The sequence below is a fragment of the Hemicordylus capensis genome, chromosome 2, assembly GCF_027244095.1.
Source record: "Hemicordylus capensis ecotype Gifberg chromosome 2, rHemCap1.1.pri, whole genome shotgun sequence".
NCBI classification, from domain to species: Eukaryota; Metazoa; Chordata; class Lepidosauria; order Squamata; family Cordylidae; genus Hemicordylus; species Hemicordylus capensis.
Window position 1 is genome coordinate 94,056,729 of NC_069658.1, and position 24,671 is coordinate 94,081,399.

The 24,671-nt window shown below is 43.9% G+C and overlaps 1 protein-coding gene across 2 annotated transcripts in view; it reads right to left on the reverse strand.

Annotated features, from left to right (window-relative positions):
* Positions 1-12,323: 12,323 nt before the first annotated feature.
* Positions 12,324-24,671, reverse strand: part of LRRC2 (leucine rich repeat containing 2) — a 117,629-nt gene continuing 105,281 nt past the window's right edge. For both annotated transcript variants that reach the window (XM_053287831.1, XM_053287830.1), the window contains exon 9: positions 12,324-14,509. In XM_053287831.1, coding sequence (XP_053143806.1) covers positions 14,460-14,509 — 50 coding nt within the window. In that variant the 3' untranslated portion in view covers positions 12,324-14,459. The remainder of the gene's footprint in view (positions 14,510-24,671) is intronic.

Here is a 24,671-nt window from a genome sequence, read left to right on the forward strand (position 1 = left end):
CCTTTTGTTTTTGTTATTTTTCCTCTTTTCATTATTAATGCAGCACACTTGTCTAGTCCAAACTCCATTGCTATATCGCTACTGAACATACGGACAGTGTTTAGCAGTGATTCAATTTCTGTCTGGGACTTTCCGTACAACTTCAGATCGTCCATGTACAGCCGATGGTTGATTTTACTTGATGTTTTAGATGTTTGGTATCCGAGGCCTGTTTTGTTTAGTATTTGTGAAAGTGGGGTCATGGCGATTACAAACAACAGAGGGGATAGTGAGTCCCCTTGGGGAATACCTCTTCTAATGCTAACCTGTCCAAGTGTCTCGCCATTGATTGTTAACTGTGTACTCCACATACTCATTGCTTTTTAAATAAATATCTGAATGTTTTTGCTGACACCAGTTGTTTCTAAACATTTTAGTATCCATGTGTGAGGCAATGAATCGAAGGCTTTTTGTAGTCAATTCATGCAACACTTAGATTGGTTTTTCTTCTCTTGCAATTTTCTAAAATCATTTTGTCAATCAGCAGCTGGTCTTTTGTGCCTCTGGTGTTTGGGCAATTTCCTTTCTGTTCAACTGGATGTTTTTTGTTAGTTAATAGGTGTTGCATCAATTCATCTGCTATTATTCCAGTTAATAATTTGAACATGGTTGGCAGGCAGGTTATCCTATATAATAAACCCCTAGAGTATGCGCCCGTGTCTCTGGTGTATTCGTCCGTGTCTCCCTCGGATGTTCTGGGCATGCGCAGAGCACATGCACAGAACACGCCAAGGGAGACACGACCGCAGGCACCAGGCAGCCATGTTGGCCAGGAGGAGGAGAAGTGGCAGGCCGAGGAGAAGTGGCCGCCGCCAAAGCTGGGCAGGGAGAGGAGGTGGCAGGGGAAGCCGGCCGAGGCGGCAGCAGAGCCGCGGCCTTGACCACAGGACACAGTGTGGCCGAGGTGGCAGGGGGCCAGGCAGTGGGGGGCCAAGCGGCGGCAGAGGCACGGCCTCGGCCAGAGAAGGGGAATGACTTCCTGGGCCACAAAATGCTTCTTCTTGGTCTTGGTTTTGCTCGCCATATCGGACATGATGTTGCCCGGGACAGCCATGGAAGCCCAAGAGGAAGAGCAGCCGCCGCAGCCGCCGCGAAGGAGAAAGAAGCGAGGACCGAAGGGAGGGGACCGCAAGGCTCAGCAGCAGCCCGGACCGTCTGCGGGCGAGAGAGGAGGCGCCGGTGGCAGAGCCAGGCAGGTGGCGAGACGGAGTGCGGCAGTCGGATGAGCGGCAGGTGCTAGCGCGGCTGCGGCAGGAGCGAGGAGGAGTAGGCAGGCAGGTCCCTGGCGCTGCTGCGATTGCCACCTGTCCTGCTGGTACCGCAGCTGCTGCCGCCGCAGGACGATGCCAGGCACATCCTGGCCTTGTCGCCACCATCGCTGCCACCACTGCCTGTAAGGGCCCCCCCTCTCCCTGCACAGGCCCCACCTCCCCCCTGCTCCCTTTGCCCCGCCCATCCTGGCACACTCAGAGCGCTCTGCCTCCCCCAAGCAGCAGCATCGGGCCCAGCAGGGAGCTGCTGCCAGGCAAGAAGAACAAGCAAAGTGGAGCGCATTGCTTTTATGAGCGTGCGCGCCACTTCTGGGCATGCGCTTTGCAGGAAGTGAAGAGTTCCTGCTTTCCCTTCTGCCCTTCTTTTGCTGGGGGTCATGTCCAATTCAGGTCGACTCCCTCCCAGCACCGCCCAGGGAGCAGCCCCCCCCCACTGAAAGTTATTTGCGGGAGGGCAGAGAAGGCTACTAGCGCCCGTTAATTTAACAGGCTGAAAAATACTAGTTGGTCTATAATTACTTGGAACTGCACCTTTTGCTGGGTCTTTCATGATGAGATGAGTTTTCCCAGTTGTTAGCCATTGTTCAATATCACCTCCTTGCAAAATGTGATTGAACTGTTTTGATAGTTGTTTATGAAGGCTTGTTAGGTGTTTAAGCCAAAAGCCATGCAGTTCATCGTCGCCTGGTGCTGTCCAATTTTTTATTTTCGTTGCTCTTTCACTTATTAGTTCTGGTGTTATTATTAGATCTTGCATTTGTTGGTTACATTTTTCAACCTCTTTCACCCAGCCTGCTTTTTTATTATAATCTATTGGATTGTCCCATAATTTTCCCCAGAATTGCACTGTTTCTTCTTTATTTGGTGTTTCTAGGTTTCTTGCAGTTTCTCCTTCTATGCTTTGGTAGAAACGTCTCTGATTCAACTGGAATTGGAGATTCTGCCTGTGTTGTGTGATTCTGGCTTTGTATCTGCTAATCTTCTTTGACACTGCTGTTTGCTGCTTTATTATTTCCAGGACTTCTCTAATTTTCCTTGTGTCTAGGTTATATTTTTGGATCAGATACTGTTTGGTGTTTTCATTCTTCAGCTTCTTGTTTTTCATATCTTTCAATTTACTAGCATCTGATCTAAGCCTGGAGATTTTATTTTCTAATCTAATCGTCCATTAAGGTGATGTACTGCTTTCTTTTTTTTACAGGTCCACTGATCTTATATCCGAGCTCTTGTGTTGTTATTGTTTCTGCACTGTACATTAGTTGGTTTGTTTCTTGCAATTTATTGGTTGTTATTTCTGCAAGTGCAGCATTGACATCTTTTAATGCCTGAGTAAGTTGTTTTTTGGCAACTGTTTTTAGAGCTGGAAGTCGAACCCTGGTGGTTGTTTGGTTCATGTGCTCGGTTATTTTTTGCTTTAGTTCTTGTTGCTTTTCTGTTAAATGGCATTTGGGTTTTTGAGGTGAAGGCAAAGGGGAGGTTGCCTGGTTTCAATTTTGAAAGAGTTCAGCAACAGTGGCATCCTCGATTTCCAACACCTCCTCCACCTGCGCCCGAGCAACTTCTTCAGTTGGTGGTAATTCTTCTTCCATATCTTGAGCCTGTGTTGCTCTTTGCAGTTCTTCCAGCTCTACTCCTGTGAATACTTTATTTCTTATTATGAATCTTCTCTGGTCTTCTATTTCTGTATCTGGATGCTTCTCTTTCCAAATTTGGTACATTCTTTTAAAATAACCTCTTTTAGTTGGACTAGACTTGTAAAAGCAGATCATTATTTCCTTGTTGGCATTTTTCGTATTTTTTTTTGGTTAAGCAATGTTTCTTCCAGTAACCCTGCAGTCTCCAGCCCTGGTTGCTCAACTGAAGATCCTGAGTCCTGTTGCCCACTTGCCACCAGATGTCCAGGGACTCCAGCACCTGACGCGGTCCTTGTTGACCTGGGCAACAACTGATCCGGTATAGGATTTATTAAAGTTACGTCTCAACATATTGTTGATGGGAGAGGCACTCTTTGTCTGGCTCCTCTGGTGAGACCTGTCCAGTATGGTTGGACCTGTGGCGTAGCTCTCACCTTCCTCGGCGCACGCTAGCCCCACAACCACGCCAAGGTAGTTATTATTATTAATTCAATTTCTATACCGCCCTTCCAAAAATGGCTCAGGGCGGTTTACACAGAGAAATAATAAATAAATAAGATGGCTCCCTGTCCCCAAAGGGCTCACAATCTAAAAAGAAACATAAGATAGACACCAGCAACAGTCACAGGAGGTACTATGCTGTAGCTGGATAGGGCCAGTTACTCTCCCCCTGCTAAATAAAGAGAAATGCAAATAATGTTTTTATAAAATGAGCTCCTGGCTTCCATCACAATCTGTACATTCAGGAGAAAAGCCATGCAGTAGATCATATTACTTTTTAAGACCATCCATTCAGGCAGCAGAGCAGCCACTTAAAAATATCCACTTTAGAGAACTCAAAGATGGACTTCATACTATCAAGCCACCAAGAGGGTCAAGCAAATCAACAGGATCACACACCCTTTGTTTATCTATCTTTATCTTTATCAGATTTGTGCACTGCTCCAAACTTCCATCTCTGGGTGGTTTACAAAAACCTGTCTAGAGACAGATAAATTACCAGAGCTACAGGTGTAACTCGGAAAATTAGAATATCGTGCAAAAGTCCATTAATTTCAGTAATGCAAATTAAAAGGTGAAACTGATATATGAGACAGACGCATTACATGCAAAGCGAGATAAGTCAAGCCTTAATTTGTTATAATTGTGATGATCATGGCGTACAGCTCATGAAAACCCCAAATCCACAATCTCAGAAAATTAGAATATTACATGGAACCAAGAAGGCAAGGATTGTAGAATAGAACAATATTGGACCTCTGAAAAGTATACAGTGTACTGTGCTTGATTGGCCAACAAACTCGCCTGACCTGACCCCATAGAGAATCTATGGGGCATTGCCAAGAGAAGGATGAGAGACATGAGACCAAACAATACAGAAGAGCTGAAGGCTGCTAATGAAGCATCCTGGTCTTCCATAACACCTCAGCAGTGCCACAGGCTGATAGCATCCATGCCACGCCGCATTGAGGCAGTAATTGCTGCAAAAAGGGCCCAAACCAAGTACTGAATACATACGCATGCTTATACTTTTCAGAGGTCCGATATTGTTCTATTCTTCAATCCTTGTCTTCTTGGTTCCATGTAATATTCTAATTTTCTGGGATTGTGGATTTGGGGTTTTCATGAGCTGTACGCCATGATCATCACAATTATAACAAATTAAGGCTTGACTTATCTCGCTTTGCATGTAATGCGTCTGTCTCATATATCAGTTCCACCTTTTAATTTGCATTACTGAAATTAATGGACTTTTGCACGATATTCTAATTTTCCGAGTTTCACCTGTACTCGAGTAGTTCTGGTTCACAACTCTCCATTCAAATTGATACTGGTCCAGAAAACCTCTTTATTGCTCAAGTGCTTGGAGCCGATTGGCTTCTATGCTTTCGATGGCCTTACCCTGCTGCTCCAGCAAAAAAGAAGGTTTGAGGTAGGCCAGAAATGACCCAGCTCACTCTGGTCCAGCAATGCCTTTTCTGAGAAAAGGACAAGTCATGGCTTCCGTCAATATGAGAGGCATATAGCTCCGCCCACAAGATAAATTTACCAAATGCATTAATCTTTTGACTAGCTTAAGTTGGTCATAAAGACAAAGGTTAAGTGCACAGTTTGTTGGGTGAACCTTCTATATCCTATCCAGAGATATTTTCTCATCTTATCTCTGCCAAAACAATGAAAAGATAATAGGTGCTTGTTCTAAAAAGCCACTAATGTAAAAGATAAATGAATTACTCTAGAAAGGCTAAACAGCCCACAAGCAATAAGCTACAAAGTTTGGGTGGGTGGGGGTTAAGAATTGTGTAAAGCACGAATGCAGATGTGACATAGGGCATAGCTTCCTGAATGCTACTTTCTACTTAGGCAAAAGAAGGTTGCACGGAAGCAGCGCTGGATGGATTGCATCTCCAGGGCATGATGCATTGTTTTATGCAGCACTTGTTACTTATGGAAGTCATTCACTCATGCGAGCAGCAATAATGTGGAAGTCAGGGGCTCAAATATCTCAGCCACAGCAACTTCAAAGATGAGCAAGACTCTGAAACCTTTCCGGTTGCAGACATTGCTATGGCGAAGGTCAGCAAGATCCTCTTTCCACAGTACACTGCAGGCAAGTGGAACAAAGCTGCGAACAGTAATTTCTGAAGTGCTTTCAGCTTGCAAAGCTCAGGCTGGCTTTCAAAAAGGAGAAGGTTAACACTGCACCATCATTTAAATATCTCAGCTTGTTAGCTGTTATCCACACATCATTTTCTCATACAGCGGTTATGCATCAGCTGTGCATCCACATAAAGGCCAAGCAATGAATCGGCATCATGCCATCACCTGAAGCCCGAGGAGTCATACTGCAGTGAAGGCAATCATTTGAGCAGTCAGCACACCAAGCCTGCTTTGCTGAAGGAGCAGTTATGACTGTGGTCATCCTGAGCTATATCACCTCAAGGTTTCGAGGTCACACTCGAAACTCTCTGCCATACACACTCTGCCATACTGGAAGGCAGGAAAAAGGAAAATTAAAAACAGGAACGCATGTCATGTCCAGTTTTTCCCCTCACTGAAAAAAGGTATGCTCATGAAACATGTATTTTGACTTAAATATACTGATTCCTTTTATAAATACAGCATGCCATCTTCTTGTTAAGACAAATGAGAAAGCAACAAGAAAAAATTAATTTCCATATATAATGAATAATATTTTTGGTGTCTCAAAGTCAAACTTATTTTTGTAACGTAGCTGGAGCCGTCAAAACTGCTGACATTTAAAAAAAAATATTATTATTATTATTATTATTACATTTATATCCCGCTCTTCCTCCAAGGAGCCCAGAGCGGTGTACTACATACTTGAGTTTCTCTTTCACAACAACCCTGTGAAGTAGGTTAGGCTGAGAGAGAAGTGACTGGCCCAGAGTCACCCAGCTAGTTTTATGGCTGAATGGGGATTTGAACTCGGGTCTCTCCAGTCCTAGTCCAGCACTCTAACCATTACACCATGCTGGCTCTCTTTTTTTGTAAACGTTTGAAAATTACTTTATGAGAACAGCAAGAAATGTAACCTACAATAGTAATGAATTACACACAGCGTCATCTCTAAGAAAGGCAATACTTTACCACATTCACAAAAACTCAGCTTTTAAAAATATTTAATTTGCAAGCCCATATTTGTAAAATTACAAAATATATTTCAGTTACATTACTGAATACCCAAAGTTACAAATTATATCTACACAACAGTTGGTATATTGATAAAGAGTCACAATATATGAAATAAGGCACTTACTATATTTTTAAACAATGCTCATAGGTTAGATTGAATTGTCATGTGACTTCTATCCCTCCCTCCCTCTCTCTCTCTTTCTCTCTCTCGCTCACACACACTGTATTGCTTGCTTCTGAAAGTCTTCTTCTGTAGTTACAAGAATAATGGATCTGTATCATCTGTAACTCGTACAACAAGGTCCTGTCACAGTAAGAATAGAAATATATTAACATTCCTTGACAAAAACAGTATGCCAAGGAGTGCAAAAAACACAGATGTATGATAATCGCCTTAAGGCAATTAGTACTTCAAGAGACAAATTAATTACTACAGACACTAAAAACAAGGAAGCCAAGAGCTAGTTCCAGAATTCAATTATACAGATTTTCTTTCTAAACAGCGACATGATAAGTTTGTTACTTCCAAGTGTAGTCAGCTGTAACTATAGCAATTAAATTAAAAATGATCTCCCTGACCCACACATGCATTTTTAAGATGTCTCACGATAATCCATAAAATGCAAGACATAAAATCTAAAACATTCTGGCACTAAATAATAAGGAATCATTGATATATCCAGGCACAACAAAGACTAACACCAAAGTGACCTCCAAAAGGCAATGCCAGGCAAAGAACTTCCACAACCACTTCACTTAATCTGGTATCAGAGTGAAGCCAAATCAAGAAAAGAGCAACAATAATGACAATAATAATAACATTACTTGAGTGATCAGGAATGAAGGATTGATATTTATATACCAATTTTCATTAGAAACGTTCTCAAAGAGGTTTGCACAACAAATTGAGAAGATTAGAAGAGAAATGTGTGATTTGCACATTTTGCACAGCAAAATGAGAAGATCGTTCCCTGTCCCAAAGAAGTGCAGAATCTAAAGAGTAAGCAAAGAGCTACTTTGGCATATGAAAGGAACATACACTAACTCTGTGGAATGTCTTAATTTTTTGTCTTTGAACAGCTGGCCTCCCTGTCATAACACAAACTGCTTTTGGAATTCTTTTCAGACTCCAAACTTATGCACACTTATGAGGGTAAACATCCTACTATTGAACTCAATAGGACTTGTGACCAAACACACATGCATAGGATTGCACCCTCAGTTTCAAACGAGTTCACTATGTGATAAGGGGCTAGTTTTCTTTTTTCAAACAAATCTAAAGTCCCCTTAGGTTCATTTAAATAGCTTCCTGGTTCTGGATCTTGGCCAGTATGTTCAGGAAGCCATTGATGAGCAATGTTGTGTCTAAAGACAACACAAATATCCTTTAATACCCATCACGGTGAAGCATGTACTGTAACACCTAAATAGATTACTTCTGCTTACAAAACAGGGGAATTAAAATAAAAATCACCTGGTGAAATAACCAGCAAAGAAAATGTATCTTTACATGGACAGATCACATTGGGGCTATTCTTATGATCACAAAAATTGGGCTAGGAAAATCTGGGAAATCTGGGAAATCTGGCAGCCGAGCCCAGTGGTTCTGGAGCACATAACCCGCGCCTGTAGCCCACCCCTTAGCCCAGGTTTGCGGAGCGAGCGCTCTGCAAACCCGGGCTATCTGCTCGTGAATAGTCGTTGCGTGGCTCCACGCTGTGGCTACTTGTGAGTAGACCCCCAGCCGGGAGGCTTAAAAGCAGCCTCCCGGCTCGGGGGTCTCCCCAGTATGCCCTGCACACTCGCGGAGAGCATACTGGGGCTTCCGGGGGCTGCGTGGCCCCCGAGCTCCCCAGCCCCCGCTGGCTCCATCTCAGAGCCGGGTATCGTGTGGATGGCTAATCCAGCCGCCCAGGGCTCCCTGCCCGCTCATGAGTGGGGAGAGCGGGCTTAGCCCACTCTTCCTGCTCACCAGGAAAAACCGGGTCTCACTGATCGTGAGAAACGGTCCATTGTTGTGCAATTTCTATAACCCTGAGTCAGAAATCAGACAAAAAAAGAACATTTCAGATTCAGAGTGGAAAGAACTTGGGCATCGTTTTGTTGAAGACACAGGTATGAGTCAGTGGTGGGGAGAGAGTGAATATCCTGGCACTGATATCTTGCATCTCTGGGTCCATGGCAAAACCCCATCTTATGTAAATACAGTGTAATTTCCCCCCTGAACACAGCTACTATATATCCTTGTTTCAAAGAAAGGGAAAGGGGTGGGTGGGGGAACTTTGGAGGTCTACAGTCACGTTGTTTCTTTAGGACCATATATTATGTATAAGCTGCTTTTCTCATAGCATTGTTAATGTTTGGTATATTACATTCAGAAGTAAAGTTCATTCAGACAATTAGTCCAAATGTAGTAATTTACTTGTAAATATTATTTGATGTTTGTTATGAATGGACTGCAATCTGCTGACCTCCAAGGAATCTAGCATCTTGATAAGTTAGCTTCTTCTATTTTCAGCATTAGTGTTTTGTCTGCTTCTCACAAACTTCTCACAAAACTGATTGAGAAGCAGGCAAAATGTTAATGTTGAAAACAGGGCGTGGCGGGGACTAGTTTGCATAAAGTACAGCACCCCACCAGTTGAAGAGTGGGGTGAGCATGTTCATCATGGAACTTTGGCTGCATTCACATGCATCATGAAACCGGAGGCCAAGGGACCTCCGGTTTCAAAAACTGTAAGTCTGAATGTGGGCAACTACTGTTTCAACAGAAAATGGGTCTGTGGTTTATCTCCCCAGTGATTTGCACTTTTGTTTTGTAGTGAGGTCCGTTACCTGGACCTCCAGTTCTCCAGCATTATATCCAAACACTGGCACCACAGTCTGGCTGCTTTGCAACTGGAGTTGAGGGAGGAAGCTCCTCCCTCACGCCAGCTGCTATTGGTTGCCAGGACTATCCTTCAGTAAAGAAGAAAAACGAGATAGCCAGTTCCCCCTCTTCTCTGCAGTCAGCAAAGCTGAAGAAAGGTAGCTCTCCTTTCTTTTATGTCATGGTGTCCCAATTAGTCTCAAAGTGAAACCAAATCAATCAAATCAAATCAAAGTGAAACCAAGCCAAACATGCCCACCTGGCACCTACAGTGGTGGCTATCTTATATTTAGCAGGAGAGCAACTGTCATTCAACCCCAACAAAGCATCCAGTGGCTGTGGCTGATGTCTGTCCTGTGTTTCCTTGTAGAGTGTGAGCCCTTTTGGAACAGAGAACCATCTTCTTATTCCTTTTTCTATGTAAACCATTCTGAGAACCTTTTTTGTTGAAAAATTGCATATATCTATTCTTAATAATACATAACTATCTTTTAGGCAACTAGCTAATGTTTCTATTGGCTTTTAAATATTTTAATGTAATCACCACCTTAGAGATTGTTTGATGGGAAAGCAGGAAACAAAATGTTTAAATCAATAAATCATGAACAACTTTCCTGCCCTTGCAATGAACTGAAATTATCATGGAAGCAGATGTATGGCTTAAAGTTCTATAGCCACTTGTGAGTTGCCAACTTGAATTTTAAGAATAACTTCTAACTTCAGAAACTCATAGCCCTATCATATAAAGCAAAACAATAATATGAGCTCATTGTGCTCCGGCTTTGGTACCTGAGGATATGGAGAAAGAAACCCATTTCCCCAAAATGCAGAAAAAGAGATATGGAAAAACTCATTATTTGCATGTTGCCAAATGATCTGCTCACACTGGACCCACAATACTCTCTCTGCGATGAATACCTGCATCCCATTGTAATATCAGCACACTGCTGTTAGTGCTATTTAATTGTATGCTAGTCAGTGTATGCTAGTCAGTTGTATGCTAGTCAGTGTAGTCAGTGTAGGCTAGTCAGTGTATGTAGACAACAACGCAAGCAGTTGTTGAAACTACAACTCCCATCACCCATAGTTACAATTTATTGTGACTGGGAATGATGAGTTGTAGTTCAACAACAGCTAGAGTGCCGAACATTGCCTGCTCCTGGTCTCTGTTCAAAGGGTGCAGATGTACCAAGGAGTAAATCTGGGCAGGCGTTTAAACCTAATTTCTAGGATAGATTGAGCAGGGTTCAAATCTGCTTGGAAATAGGGGTGCCACATTTTTTTTATTGGCAGTCTACCCATAGCTATTCACAGCTGCATGACAGATAGTTCAACCACTGAGTTTCCTATCACTGCATCTGCATGCTGGAAAAAGCTGTGCCTGTTGAATTTCTGTCTCCTTTGTTAAAGGCAGAGCAGATCACCAGAAAAAAGAAAGGCAAAATATGTGTTTTTAAAATGAATTTCCAAAAAAAAGCCTGTGGGGGTGAGTTAAGATTCACTGGTTTTAGTGTTGACTTTTCTGCTATTTTGGTGCTGCTCTTATCTTTGTTTGGAAAGGTATTAATTAGCAGTGGTTGTTCTGGGTTGTAAGCAACCTCAATGGCCTTGTGAGGGTTGATATGTGGGTTATAAATTATATAAGTATAAATAATTAAAGCTGAAGGAAATTATGGAATTGTGCTTATTTTCCACTGGTGAAAATAAAACTAGATCCCTACTTTGCTCCTGTTCCTGTTAGGAGGCTTGTATATTAACGGCTTCAGTCTTGGAATTCAATTTGACTTCCATTTTTGGGGCCTCTTGATGCATATGACCTGTACCAGAGGCCCATTTACAGCAAATCATGTTATACAAAATGTTGTCAACACGTATGATAAGTGGATGCCTTTTTTTATTATTTTACTGACATGAAAAGATAACTTCTATATGGCATTTAAATGTCACTGGTCAAGAAGTAAGGAGTCATGATTGTGTGTGTGAGAGCAACTTGTCCCAATGATGTTACTGCAGCGCAGGCACTGTGTCTGAAAGTGGATTCTTCTTCTGGGTCATTGATTCCTTTTTGAACATTTTTGGACTGTGTTTGAAATGTGTGTTCTGTGTTAGGAGGGAAAGATTCCCTTTTACTATGTGCTTCTGCAGTATTTTTCAAGGCAAGGTTAAAAAGTGCATTGTGAATTGCTAAACAAAATTTATGTGCAGTGCACTGTGAGTGCAGCTTGTTCCGGCCATAGGGTCAGATCCTATGTGGGGTTTGGGAAAAGGTTAAAAAATTGTTTAATATTGCTCACTTGCCCATTACTTTTGTGGGTTTGGTGGCCAGTAGCACCCATCATGGCCTACTGCCCAGCTCACTTTGGTGTCCCTCGGAGCTAGCCAAGGGGAACATTGGGGTGTTTTGAATTTCCCCATTGTTTCCTATGGCTGAAACACTTAAAATATTTTGGGTTTTGTTCCGTCATAACAGCCGTGTTGACCTCTGTTTCAATTAAATGTTTTGACCATTTGAGTTTCATTTCAAGCTTGAAACAAAACTCAAAATCTGTTTCATGCACATGCCTAGTATATAGCCTGATTCAGACATTATGCTGTACGAATGTACAGATGTCTGTACACTAGCAAATGTGTTTGTGTGAATGACAGTACCTATGATCATTTAAAAGTGAACCTGGATAAAGGCCCTTCAAATGCATGGCACAGATAGGAAGCGTACTTCTGTACCTGCATTCAACATAACATGTGAATGATTATACCTGCGTACATATCTGAACCTGTGTACACTGGATTCTCATTGTACAAGTGTTGAACAGAACATGTGAATGAGCCTTATGAGTTAAATAAAACTGCACAGATTATCAATATAGTTTATTTAGTGCATGAAAAATGACTATGCAAAACAGAATCTATGTACACTTGTACAAACGTATGACAGACTACAAAACAAGAAAACTGAATTTCTGCTTATGACATCTGCACAAAATAAAAATTTTATACCCCCCAAAATATCATGATTCTGAATTATCAATACTAATAAAAGTGCTTAGTTTCAAAATAGTTCTCCAGCTTTTCTCAACTGAACATTTTTCCTGAGCTCTGTATTATCTCAAAGTTCTATCAGTTCTCTCCAAATTGTTGCAATAAGGCTGGTTAAAAAAGAAACTGCAGCCCCTGTGTAGTATTTAAGGTTGCCAAATTTTCAACCAGAATCTGTAACTGTGCCTTTAATAATAACTTGATGTGCAGATATTAGTAGCAGTTGAAAAAACTTCTCCATGCCATGAAACAGCATGAAATTACCTGCTGATTTCTGCAGCATCGGACCAGCATCAGGGGCTGGCTGAGTTGGGCAGCACTTTGGAGGTCCATGTCTATCAGGTGGCCATGGAGCCCCTCAGTGCCCATCTCCATGTGGTGGCAGCAGCACACAACTCCTTCAGCTGAGAGAATCACTTTGCCACTGCCCTCTCCTGCTCTCCCCATCCATGAATGGGCTTCTTTCAGAGGTCCCTGCCATGAGTCATTGCAGATGTCTTTAGGAAGAGTTTCCACAGATAGGAAAGGTGGGAAGAGACAACTAAAGAATGAATCATTTGTCATACTCTCTTTCAGGCACTCTCCCCATATGCAATGAGGTAGGAACCTTATTAATGGATGGGGAAGGCATTTGTTAGGCTCTCCCTAGTTGGGGCTCAGCTGGGTTGTGGGGGAAGTGGCAGCAGCCCAGAGTGCTTTGTAGTGGATGAGGTAGCAACCACCATCTTTTTTTAAACAATGTAATGGCTGTTCTGAAGTACTTCAGGCTGCCACCCAGGTAAATCCCCACTAGGGTATGGAAGGCCCACCAAAAACTTGGGTGAGGGACACTTCAGACCTGGATCCAGCCCTCGCCAAGCTGCTATGAAAGCCACAAGAATAGCTATTATTCTTAACAAAACAACTTAAAAGTACACTCAAGAACATTCCCAGGTAGCAGACTCTATCCCTATGATACCTCACGCAATTCAGGAGTGAGCTTTGGATGAAACAAGAGAGATTACCCTTCAAGAATGAAAGCAAAAAGGCCCATGTTCCATATTCCATGCCAATCCAGGGCCTGGATCGGGGCCCTGGGTGTTTTTAATTCACTTCTGTACAGCAGAGCCTAACTGAAAACTGTTTTCTTAATCTCTCGTGAATTTAACCAGTTCATGACACTGGGAGGTGTCTGTGTTGTCACAGGTTGCTGTGACAAAATCTATGAAAACCACCCAATCCACATGCTGCTCTGGCGCACACATGCAGAGCTCTGGACTACAGTCTTTATTTCTGACAATTATTTCAACTGCTAAGGGAAAAGAAGCTTCTGGATGGCAGAGTAAACAAGCTAACTGGAAGCAATTGCTTTTTCTCCTAGGATACAATTATGAAGAACTGCCATTAGCCAAGGCTGTGTCCAGACAACGGATTCCCCACAGTGACTGTAGAAAATGGGTGGGAAAGGTACCTAGAAAGTGATACCAACTAGCACTGGAGTTTAAGCACCATTAAACTGCTTATTTGAAAGAATTACCTATGCAGCGCTGACCCTGATAGCTCAAACAACAATTGGCATGGGTTGATACTCAGACATCCTGTGGATTGTGGGCATCAGGTGTGCTAGTTCTGTTCATCTGGTACTTGAAAACCCTTGGTATTTAATTTAACTGTTTCTTACAATGTTCCAGCAGATAGTTGTACACATATCTTAAGTTTTAACTTTTCTATTGTTTTCATATGAGAAATCATTTGTAAGGATAGGTTTACACATCTATGGTAACACAAGATGAGTGCAACAGTCACACAACAGCCTACCCATTAGATGCTTCCATTGTACATCAGCTAGCTGTAAAAAGTGATAGTTTTAGAAGCAATTGTAAAAAAAGAGAGAGTTTGTGCTTCGGTTGGCACTTAACACCAATGGCATTTTCCCATTTGTGTTGACAGAATTAAATCTTGCAATTCCAGTCCTCATATCTGGACACTCAGTGATACTTTTGTGGTATAACAAGGAACAGTTTCTGTAAAGAGAAAATATACTATGTTAGTTGTCAAGTGTTAAATAATTACAGCTTTGTTGTTGAATATATTTAGGCAGGTGCTGAAAGGTTCCTTTTGATATACTTGCTGCAATAAATTATACTCTTACGCCCAAATTCTGCAAACAGTTTCTGTTCATCATTCCACTGAAATCTATGAATCATTCTTACAGAAGGAGCTTTAAAATAACTGGCATATAGAAAATCCCATTGTCTCCATGTTATTCCTAAAATGAATGACAATTTTGCACACTGGAACCAATTAATGGTCAATGAACAAATATGAGCATGCAGTTAGCAACAACTGGCTGACACCCAGTGGGCAGGAAGACAAATACTTTCCATTCCCATTTCTCAGTAATGTGACTAGTTCTTGCCTGCTCATGATCCAGATACAAAAGTCATTCCAAGATATTATTCAGGAACAGTGACTCCATCCCTGACACAGAAGTGACCATTATCTCATTCTTCTACCCCAAATGCTGCAGCACGGAGGACCCCTGTTCTGAAGGTGGTAGAGGATGGCCACAGAAGTATCATTCAGGATGTCTGGGGCAATTGTGAGAATCACCTCCTTTCCCCCTTAATTTCAGATGAGCCCAACCCTCTCTTGCTTCTTAGTGGGATCAAGGTGCCAAAACATGACTGCTCAGGGAGCCAACTGAGTTTTCAAGCTTTATTTTAAACCTGCTCAGCTCAGAAGCCAAACAAGCAAGAGATCACTGGTCAGAGCACCTTCTTACAAGCCAAGCATGTGTTCTACCACTGAACTATGATCTCCCAGGAAACACAAATGTATCAGAAGGTCAGGACCAGATTTCTCAGGTTTCTAACCGGAAAGAAGTTAAAGCCTAGAAGAGAAAGTGCTTTTAAAAGCCAGGTTTAAAGATATGGCATCAAAACTAGAATTAGAAATGCTATTCCCTCCCCCAACAGTCACGCTGTACCTTTAACAGGTACTGTTTTTCAAGCATGGGATACAGAGATGGGGAAATCTTGCCCGCTGAATTTCCATCTAAAATGTAGCTGTTAAAGAGCCTAGCTAACTAGAATAATCTCAGTTGGATGCCAAGCAATATCAGTTGGATGCAAAGCTACCATTCCTTAGCATTATATTCAGTCCCCTTATGATTGGCTCTCTAATGACAGAACTACACATTACAACAATGAAGTAAATACTGGGTTCTCAACTAGGTAAGGATTATTTGCAAGGGAGAATCAGTAGGCAAGGGGAAAGGTTATCCCTTGCCCTGCAATTATCTTCCAGGTAGTTTTTAACCTATTTTTCCCATAGGTAATCTCAACAAATAGAAATATCCCTCACACATTATCACCTTGAGAAAGAAGCTGTAACCCAATGATATATCACATGCTTTCTATATATAGGGTATCAGGTTCACTGCCTGGCATCTCCAGGTAGGGCTTGGGAAAACGTCCATCTAAAATTAAGGGGTCGATCTGGTATGTATACAGAGACTTGGTTGGGGGAGGCTGGTGACCCAGTCTGGTCCCAGCTTCTGCCTCCAGGGTACTCTGTTGAGGAGCAGGTGAGGGGATGTGGATGGGAAGGTGGAGTGGCTGTGGTATATAATATCTCCCTTGCCAGGATCCCTGTTGAAGTGTCTGACCATATTGAAAGTGTGTACCTAAGTTTGTGGACCAGGGATAGACTGGGACTTCTGTTGGTGTACCAATCGCCCCGCTACCCAACAGAGTCCCTAACTGAGCTGGACTTGGTCTCGAGTTTGGCATTGGAGTCTCCCAGGCTTGTGGTGCTGGGGGACTTCAATGTTCATTTAGGGACCAATTTGTCCGGGGCCGCTCAGAAGTTCATAGCGGCCATGACAACTCTGGGCCTATCCCAAGTGGTCTCGGGACCAATTCATATTGCTGGTCACACGTTTGATCTGGTCTTTCACTCTGAAAAGGGTGGTGGGGATTCCTGTGATTGTCATGAATTAAGGACCACCATCTGGTTAAGGTTGGACTCACGACCACATCCCACCTCCGCAGGGGCAGAGGGCCCATTAGGATAGTCCCCCCGAGAAGGTTACTGGATCCAATAGGACTCCACGAAGCCTTGGAGGGGTTTAGTGTTGGCTCTGCTGGTGACCCTGTTGACACTCTGGTGGAGAACTGGAATAAGCAACTCACCAGGGCAGTGGACACGATCACTCCTAAGCATCTTCTTAGACCTACTTTGAAACTGGACCCTTGGCATACGGAAGAACTATGGGGGCTGAAGCGGCAAGGTAGATGACTAGAGTGCAAGTGGAGAAAGACTTGACTCGAATCCAACATTATTACATAGAACGCATTTGAAGATCTATGCTCAGGTGATAAATGCGGCAAAGAAGATATTCTTTTCCTCCCGTATTGTGTCCACAAAGTTCACGTCTGGCAGAGTTGTTCAGGGTCATAGAGGGGCTAACGTGCACCTCTTCCCCCTTGAATCAGTACTTGGAACCAACAATTACTCGCTGTGACATTTTTTAATGAGTTTTTTGTGGACAAAATCTCTCATATTCAGGCTGACTTAGATTCAAACTCTACAATTGTTACAGAATCTGATGCCGAGGTGTCCAGCAGCTCCTCTCATGTGATGACCCTGGATCAGTTTCAGTTCATGACTCCTGATGATGTGGACAAGATGCTTGGAATGGTGTGGCAGGTGCCCTCTTGATCCTTGCCCTACATGGCTTATACTGTCTGGCAGGGAGGCGGTTGTAGAGGGCCTGTGTAATGACCTGCCTTGGCCGACTGCACAGCAGCTGCAAAACCCACTCTTTTCAGAGGAAAAGGGAGAGCTGACAGACAGGAACGGAGATGGAGCCAGACAAAAACGTTGCCAGAAGTCAACTCCAGGAATTCCACAGGATCGGGGTGTGTGTGTAAACACGAATCATGGTCAGACAACAACAAACAGGTCCAGATAACTAGGTCAAGGTTGCTCACAGTAGGGCTGGTCACCATGGACATTGTTTCCAGCACAGACCCAGATTTCAGGCTGCTCTAAATAGGCAGTGTGCTGAGAGCCCCACCCATCACTGCAGCTGGACCTTGTCAGGGAGATGCAGCCAGGTCAGAGTTGGAACACCTGTTCCTTCTGGCCAGCCTCTCCGACCTATGGTATTCCTCTGAGCCTGTACTCTAGCCAAATGTCACTGTTGGGGATCTGGGGCAGGCACCTTGATTTCAGTGGCCTCGGAGGCTTCATCAGGAGGAGGGAGGGAAGGTGGCAGAGGGGCCTGCAGGCCTGTCAGCTCTGGCTCTGCTGAGTTGACTGGAGTTTCAGCCTGCTCCACCTACTCTAGGTCTTCATATGAGGAATCCTCCTCCACAACCCCCATGGGAGTCAGCACAGCCTGGTAGAAATTGTAAATGCTTCCCTGATAGAGGGCAGGATGCCTCCTTGTCTTAAGGAGGCAATCATTAGACCGCTTCTGAAAGAGCCTGCCTTGGATCCTCTGAGTTAAGCAATTACAGGCCTGTCTCCAACCTTCCATGGTTGGGCAAGGTAATTGAGAGGGTGGTGGCCTCCCAGCTCCAGGCAGTCTTGGAGGAAACTGGACCGTATTGGAGGAAACTAGACCCATTTCAAACTGGCTTTCGGGCAAGCTATGGGGTGGAGACTGCCTTGGTCAGCCCGATGGATGATCTCCAATTGGGAATTGACAGAGGAAGTGTGACTCTGTTGGTCCTTTTGGATCTCTCGGCAGCTTTCAATACTATCGACCATAGTATCCTTCTGGAACGTCTGAGAGTGTTGTAGGTAGGAGGCACTGTTTTACAGTGGTTCTGCTCCTACTTCTTGGACAGATTCCAGATGGTGTCCCTTTGAGACAGTTGTTCTTCAAAATCTGAACTTTTGTATGGTGTCCCTCAGGGCTCCATATTGTCTCCGATGTGGTTTAACATCTACATGAAACCACTGGAAGAAATCATCAGGAGATTTGATGCAGGGTGTTATCAATATGCTGAAGACACCCAAATCTATTTTTCCATGTCAACATAATCAGGAGAAGGCATAACCTCCTTAAATGCCTGCCTAGAGGTGGTAGTAGGCTAGATGAAGGATAACAAACTGAGGCTGAATCCAGATAAGACAGAGGTACTTATTGTGCTGGATCGGAACTCAGGAGACTATTTTGATCTGCTGGTTCTGGATGGTGTCACGCTCCCCCAGAAGGGACAGGTATGCAGTCTGTATGCTGTCAGGTATGCTTCTGGATCTGAACCTCTCCCTGGTGTCCCAGGTTGAGGCAGTGGCCAGAGGTCTGATACGCCAGCTGCATCCGTTTCTTGAGACGACTGACCTCAAAACGGTGGTACATATGCTGGTAACCTCTAGGCTGGATTAGAGCAATGTGCTCTATGTGGGACTGCCTTTGTACGTATTCCGGAAACTGCAGTTGGTTCAGGTTGGTCTCTGAATCATATAGGAGAGATCATATTACTCCTGTGTTGAAGGAACTACACTGGCTACTGATATGTTTCCAGGCAAAATATAAGGTGCTGGTTATTACTTATAAAGCCCTAAACAGCTTAGGCCCTGGGTATTTAAGAGAATGTCTTCTTCGCCATGAGCCCCACCGCCTGTTAAGATCATATGGAGAGGTTCATTTGCAGTTGCGACCAACCTGTCTGGCGGCTACTCGGGACTTCTCTGTTGCTGCCCCTGGACTTGGAATGTGTTCCTTGTTGAAATAAGAGCCTCCCCATCTCTGGCAACTTTTAAAAAGGCAATGGAGACACATTTATTCACCCAGTCTTTTAATTAGATTTATAGTTTTATAGTTTTATTTTTATATTTTATTTATTCACCCAGTCTCTTAATTTAGATTTATAGTATGGAACAGAAGAAGTAATGGCAGGTCAGCAGGCCATTACAGGGGAAGGGAACATAGAAATTTACTAGCTGTTTCTCCTTCTGGCTGTTCTGCCAGCTCTTTGACCTTGGGGAGCAGTGCCAACCACCCATGGAACCTCACCTTGCTCCTCTGTAATGCCAGGTCAGTCCAGAACAAATCAGAAACCAACCATGATTTGATTCTGGATGAAGGTGCCGACTTGGTATATATTACAGAGACCTGGTTGGGGGAGGCTGCAGGCCCAGTGTGGTCCCAGCTTCTCCCTCCAGGGTACTCTGTTGAGGAGCGGGTGAGGGACCGAGGGTGGGGAGGTGGAGTGGCTGTGGTCTATAAGAATAATATTGCCCTTACCAGGATCCCTGTTGGAGTGTCAGACCATATCGAATGTGTGTACCTAAGTTTGGGGACAAGGGATAGACTGGGACTTCGGCTGGTGTAGCGATCACCCCGCTGCTCAACAGAGTCCCTAACTGAGCTGACGGACTTGGTCTTGGACTTGGTGTTGGAGACACCCAGGCTTGTGGTGCTGGGTGACTTCAATGTTCATTTTGGGACCAATTTTTCTGGGGTGGCTCAGAAGTTCATAGCGGCCATGATGACTACGGGCCTATCTCAGGTGGCCTCGGGACCGACGCACATTGCAGGTCACATGCTTGATTTGGTCTTTCACTCTGATCAGGGTGGTGTTCCATGGGTGGGGACTCCGGTGATTTTCCCCATTGTCATGGATGGACCACCATCTGGTTAAGGTTGGACTCACAGTCATACCCCACCTTCACAGGGGCGAGGGACTTATTAGGATGATCCGCCCGAGAAGTTTATTGGATCCCATTGGATTTCAAGAAGTCTTGGAGGGATTCAGTGTTGGCTCTGCTGGTGATCCTGTTGATATCCTGGTGGAGAATTGGAACAGCAAACTCACCGGGGCGGTAGACATGATCGTTCCTAAGCGTCCTCTCCGAACCGCTTCAAAATTGGCCCCTTGGTATACGGAAGAACTACGGGGGCTGAAGCGGCAGGGTAGGTGACTGGAGCACAGGTGGAGAAAGACTCAGCTTGAATCCGACAGATTGCAACATAGAGCTCACTTGAAGACCTATGCTCAGGTGATACGTGTGGCAAAGAAGCTATTCTTTTCTGCCCGTATTGTATCCGCAAGTTCACGTCCGGCAGAGTTGTTCAGGGTTGTGAGAGGGCTAGTATGTGCCCCTCCTCCCAGAATCAGAATTTGGAACCATCTATTACCCGCTGTGATGTGTTTAATGAATTATTTGTGGAAAAATTATCTCGTATTCGGGCCAACTTGGATTTCGTCTCCACACTTACTTCAGTATCTGATGTGGAGGTATCCAGCAACTCCTCTTATGTGGTTGGGTTGGATCAGTTCCAGTTTGTGACTCCTCAGGATGTGGACAAGCTGATTGGAATGGTGCGGTCCACCACCTGTCCTCTTGACCCTTGCTCGACATGGCTTATACTATCTGGCAGAGGGGTTATTATAGAAGGCCTGGTAGAGATCATAAATGCGTCTCTAAGGGAAGGTAGGATGCCTCCTAGTCTTAAGGAAGCAATTATTAGACTGCTTCTAAAGAAGCTTACCTTGGATCCCTCAGAGCTGAGTAACTACAGGCCTGTCTCCAACCTTCCGTGGCTGGGCAAGGTAATTGAGAGGGTGGTGGCCTCCCAGCTCCAGGCGGTCTTGGAGGAAATGGATTATCTAGAGCCATTTCAAACTGGCTTCCGGTCTGGCTATGGGGTGAAGACTGCCTTTGTCAGCCTGATGGATGATCTCCAATTGGCAATTGACAGAGGAAGTATGTCTCTGTTGGTCCTTTTGGACCTCTTGGTGGCTTTCGATACTATCGACCATAGTATCCTTCTGGTGTGTCTGAGGGGTTTGGGGGTGGGAGGTTCTGCCACTACCTTGCAATGGTTCTGCTCCTACCTCTCGGGCAGGTTCCAGATGGTGTCCCTTGGAAACTGTTGTTCTTCAAAATCTGAACTTTTGTATGGTGTCCCTCAGGACTCCGTATTGTCTCCAATGTGGTTTAACATCTACATGAAACTGCTAGGAGAGATCATCAGGAGATTGGTGCAGGGTGCTACCAGTATGCTGATGACACCCAAATCTATTTCCCCATGTCAGCATCATCGGGAGAGGGCATAACCTCCCTAAATGCCTGCCTGGAGTCGGTAATGGGCTCGATGAGGGATAACAAACTGAGACTGAATCCAGATAAGAAGGAGGTACTCATTGTGTGGGGTCAGAACTTGAGAGACGATTTTGATCTGCCTGTTCTGGATGGGGTCACACTTCCCCAGAAGGAACATGTACGCAGTCCAGGGGTGCTTCTGGATCCAGGTCTCTCCTTGGTGTCCCAGGATGAGGCGGTGTCCAGAAGTGCCTTCTATCAACTTCGGCTGATATGCCAGCTGCATCCGTTTCTTGAGATAGACGACCTCAAAACAGTGGTACATCTGATGGTAACCTCCATACTGGATTACTGCAAAGCACTCTATGTGGGGCTGCCCTTGTACGTAGTCCGGAATCTACAGTTGGTCCAGAATGTGGCAGCCAGGCTGGTCTCTGGGTCATCTATGAGAGACCATATTACTCCTGTATTGAAGGAGTTACACTGGCTGACGATATGTTTCCGGGAAAAATACAAGGTGTTGGTCGTAACCTATAAAGCCCTAAACAGCTTGGGCCCTGGGTATTTAAGAAAACATCTTCTTTGTTATGAACCCCACCGCCCATTGAGATCATCAGGAGAGGTCCGGTGGCAAATGCAGATGGACCTCTCCTGATGATCTCAATGGGCGGTGGGGTTCATAACGAAGAGACCAGCCTGGCTGCCACATTCTGGACCAACTGTAGTTTCCGAAATTGCTTTATTGGTGAAGTACATTTGAGATAGGAAAGACCTATCCTATCTATCAGCTACATAATGAATAGGTAGGGGGCGAGAGAGAGCTGTTTCCATCTTCTCTCTAGGAGGAAAGGAAGAGGACTGACTCACTACAGGAAGTACCTGAGTAGTCAAAGCAAGCATCACAGAGCAGAGGCAAGCAGGGACAGGTTAGGAGACCCTTACTAGCTACCTCTGCTCCCAATGCCCCAAGTGGTCATTAGGATAGTTGTTCCAAAAGGTTGATGCACTGGAACTCCATCTCCAACACACATAATCATGAGAATGATACTTTGGAGAAACTTTGTGGTCTATTTGAGAGTGGACAACCATTTGATAGTGGACATACATGCTTCTTATGCTATGTTTATGTCATCTCAAGTCTAAAAATACAGAGAGGCTCCCAAAAGCTCAATCACTTCCCTAGTTTTCGTTCCCACTGTGGCTCTTACACTCCATTGAAAGCTGGTTTTGAAGTTCCTCTGATTTTAAAAGATGGGTTTTCATGTGGCTTGGGGTGATGGCATAGGAAAAGGGCCTCAGAATCCCCAGTAGACACATAGAAGCTCTTCCTCAACCCTTTGGTGCCAGGCCATAATATGAAAAGTGTTTGTACAAGACATATCTGTTTATGTCAAGGCTCGATACATGACTCAGCCATAAGATGGTCTTTCTTTGAAACAGCCCTGTGTATAACCTCTCCTATGTTATGCTTTTAGACACACAAGTGACTTGTAGGAGTGCCAAAGAATTAAAATATAATGTGTAGAATCAGTGAGCCCCAAGATAGGAAAACAGCATTGTTATGAATCTGTTGTGGCAGATTGCCAAGTGTTTGGCAATAAATTTAAAATAGAAATGAATTATGACTGCAAATTTATCCCCTATGACTAATTATAACTGAAACTATTTTTAGATGGTGTAAAGATATTCTGTGATTAAAAACAACAACATAGGCACTACAAACTAAACATGAGGGCAAATTTTAGTAAGGAAATAAATGTTCTTTTTATAGAAGTAAAGGGGCCAATTAATACCCAGTTTTCATTGGCTCCTGAGCCTGACAACATTGATCAAGAGCCTGTCCTTTAGATGAAGTGTTGCCCCTTTAGTCTGGAAAAGCATCTGGGACTTTAACAGCAGCCTGATTAGTGCTTTTTCCAGCACCTATCTCCAAAAACGGAAATGTGTCACCTGCTTAATTTCTGTGCCATGCTACTGTTAAAGGCAGAATTATAAAAATGGCAATGGGGAGTAACTTAGATTGCATGATTTTTAAAATCTGGCTGCTGAATGCAGAGGAAAATAATGATGCTAGTAGCTTCCATCATGATTATTCAAAACAAAAAACCCTACATCCATAGTAAAACAAAAAAATGACATCAGACATAGTGGGGGGAAAGAGCAGGGTCATAAAGAACAGGGCAACTGCAAAGACTGAACAGTTAGGCCCTTTTGTGGTCAGGCGTGAAGCTCAATAGTCTTTCATTCTGCATTTTAAATTTGGGCACATATGGGAATAGGTACTGGTCTGCTGAGAACTATTCACTAATGGGGCAGGGTGTGTTTTAGGGAATATAACCAGAAAGGAACAAGACTGAGGCCCTGTGGGAGAGGAAAGCAGACCTCCAGAACTTAAAGGGTTTACCTGCAAAGCTTCATTTTTCAGATGTGTCTTTCACATTTCATATGCAACTCATGACAGCTAGTGACTTCTTATCATATTTACCTGAATTGAAGACGACTCTGAATTTAAGATGACCCCCTTAAAATGGGGGTTAAATATAGGCTATACCTGCATTCACTCAAAAAGAACAGGACTCGGGATTTGAGACAAAATCCTGATTTGTAATATCAAAAAACAGGGGGCGGGGGGGGACTAGTCTTGGATTCAGGTAAATACAATCTTTTAAACAAAGGAAATCATTGATATTCTTGGAATCCCGACTTTGTGACAGATTACAGATTCTTCACTGCATGATTCACATGGAATAACAGGATAAATAACATTTTTCTAGTACACCCAGGAGAGGAGAGCTGGTCTTGTGATAGCAAGCATGACTTGTCCTCTTAGCTAAGCAGGGTCCACCCTGGTTGCATTTGAATGGGAGACCACATGTGAGCACTGTGAGATATTACCCTCAGGGGATATAGCCGCTCTGGGAAGAGCAGAAGGTTTCAAGTTCTGTCCCTGGTTTCTCCAAGATAGGGCTGAGAGAGATTCCTGCCTGCAACCTTGGAGAAGCCGCTGATAGACCAATGGTCTGACTCAGTATATGGCAGCTTCCTATGTTCCTAAAACCAGTTTGCATTAACATTTTGTTAAGCCAATTAACGTTTAGTAATCCATGTATCCAGGAAACC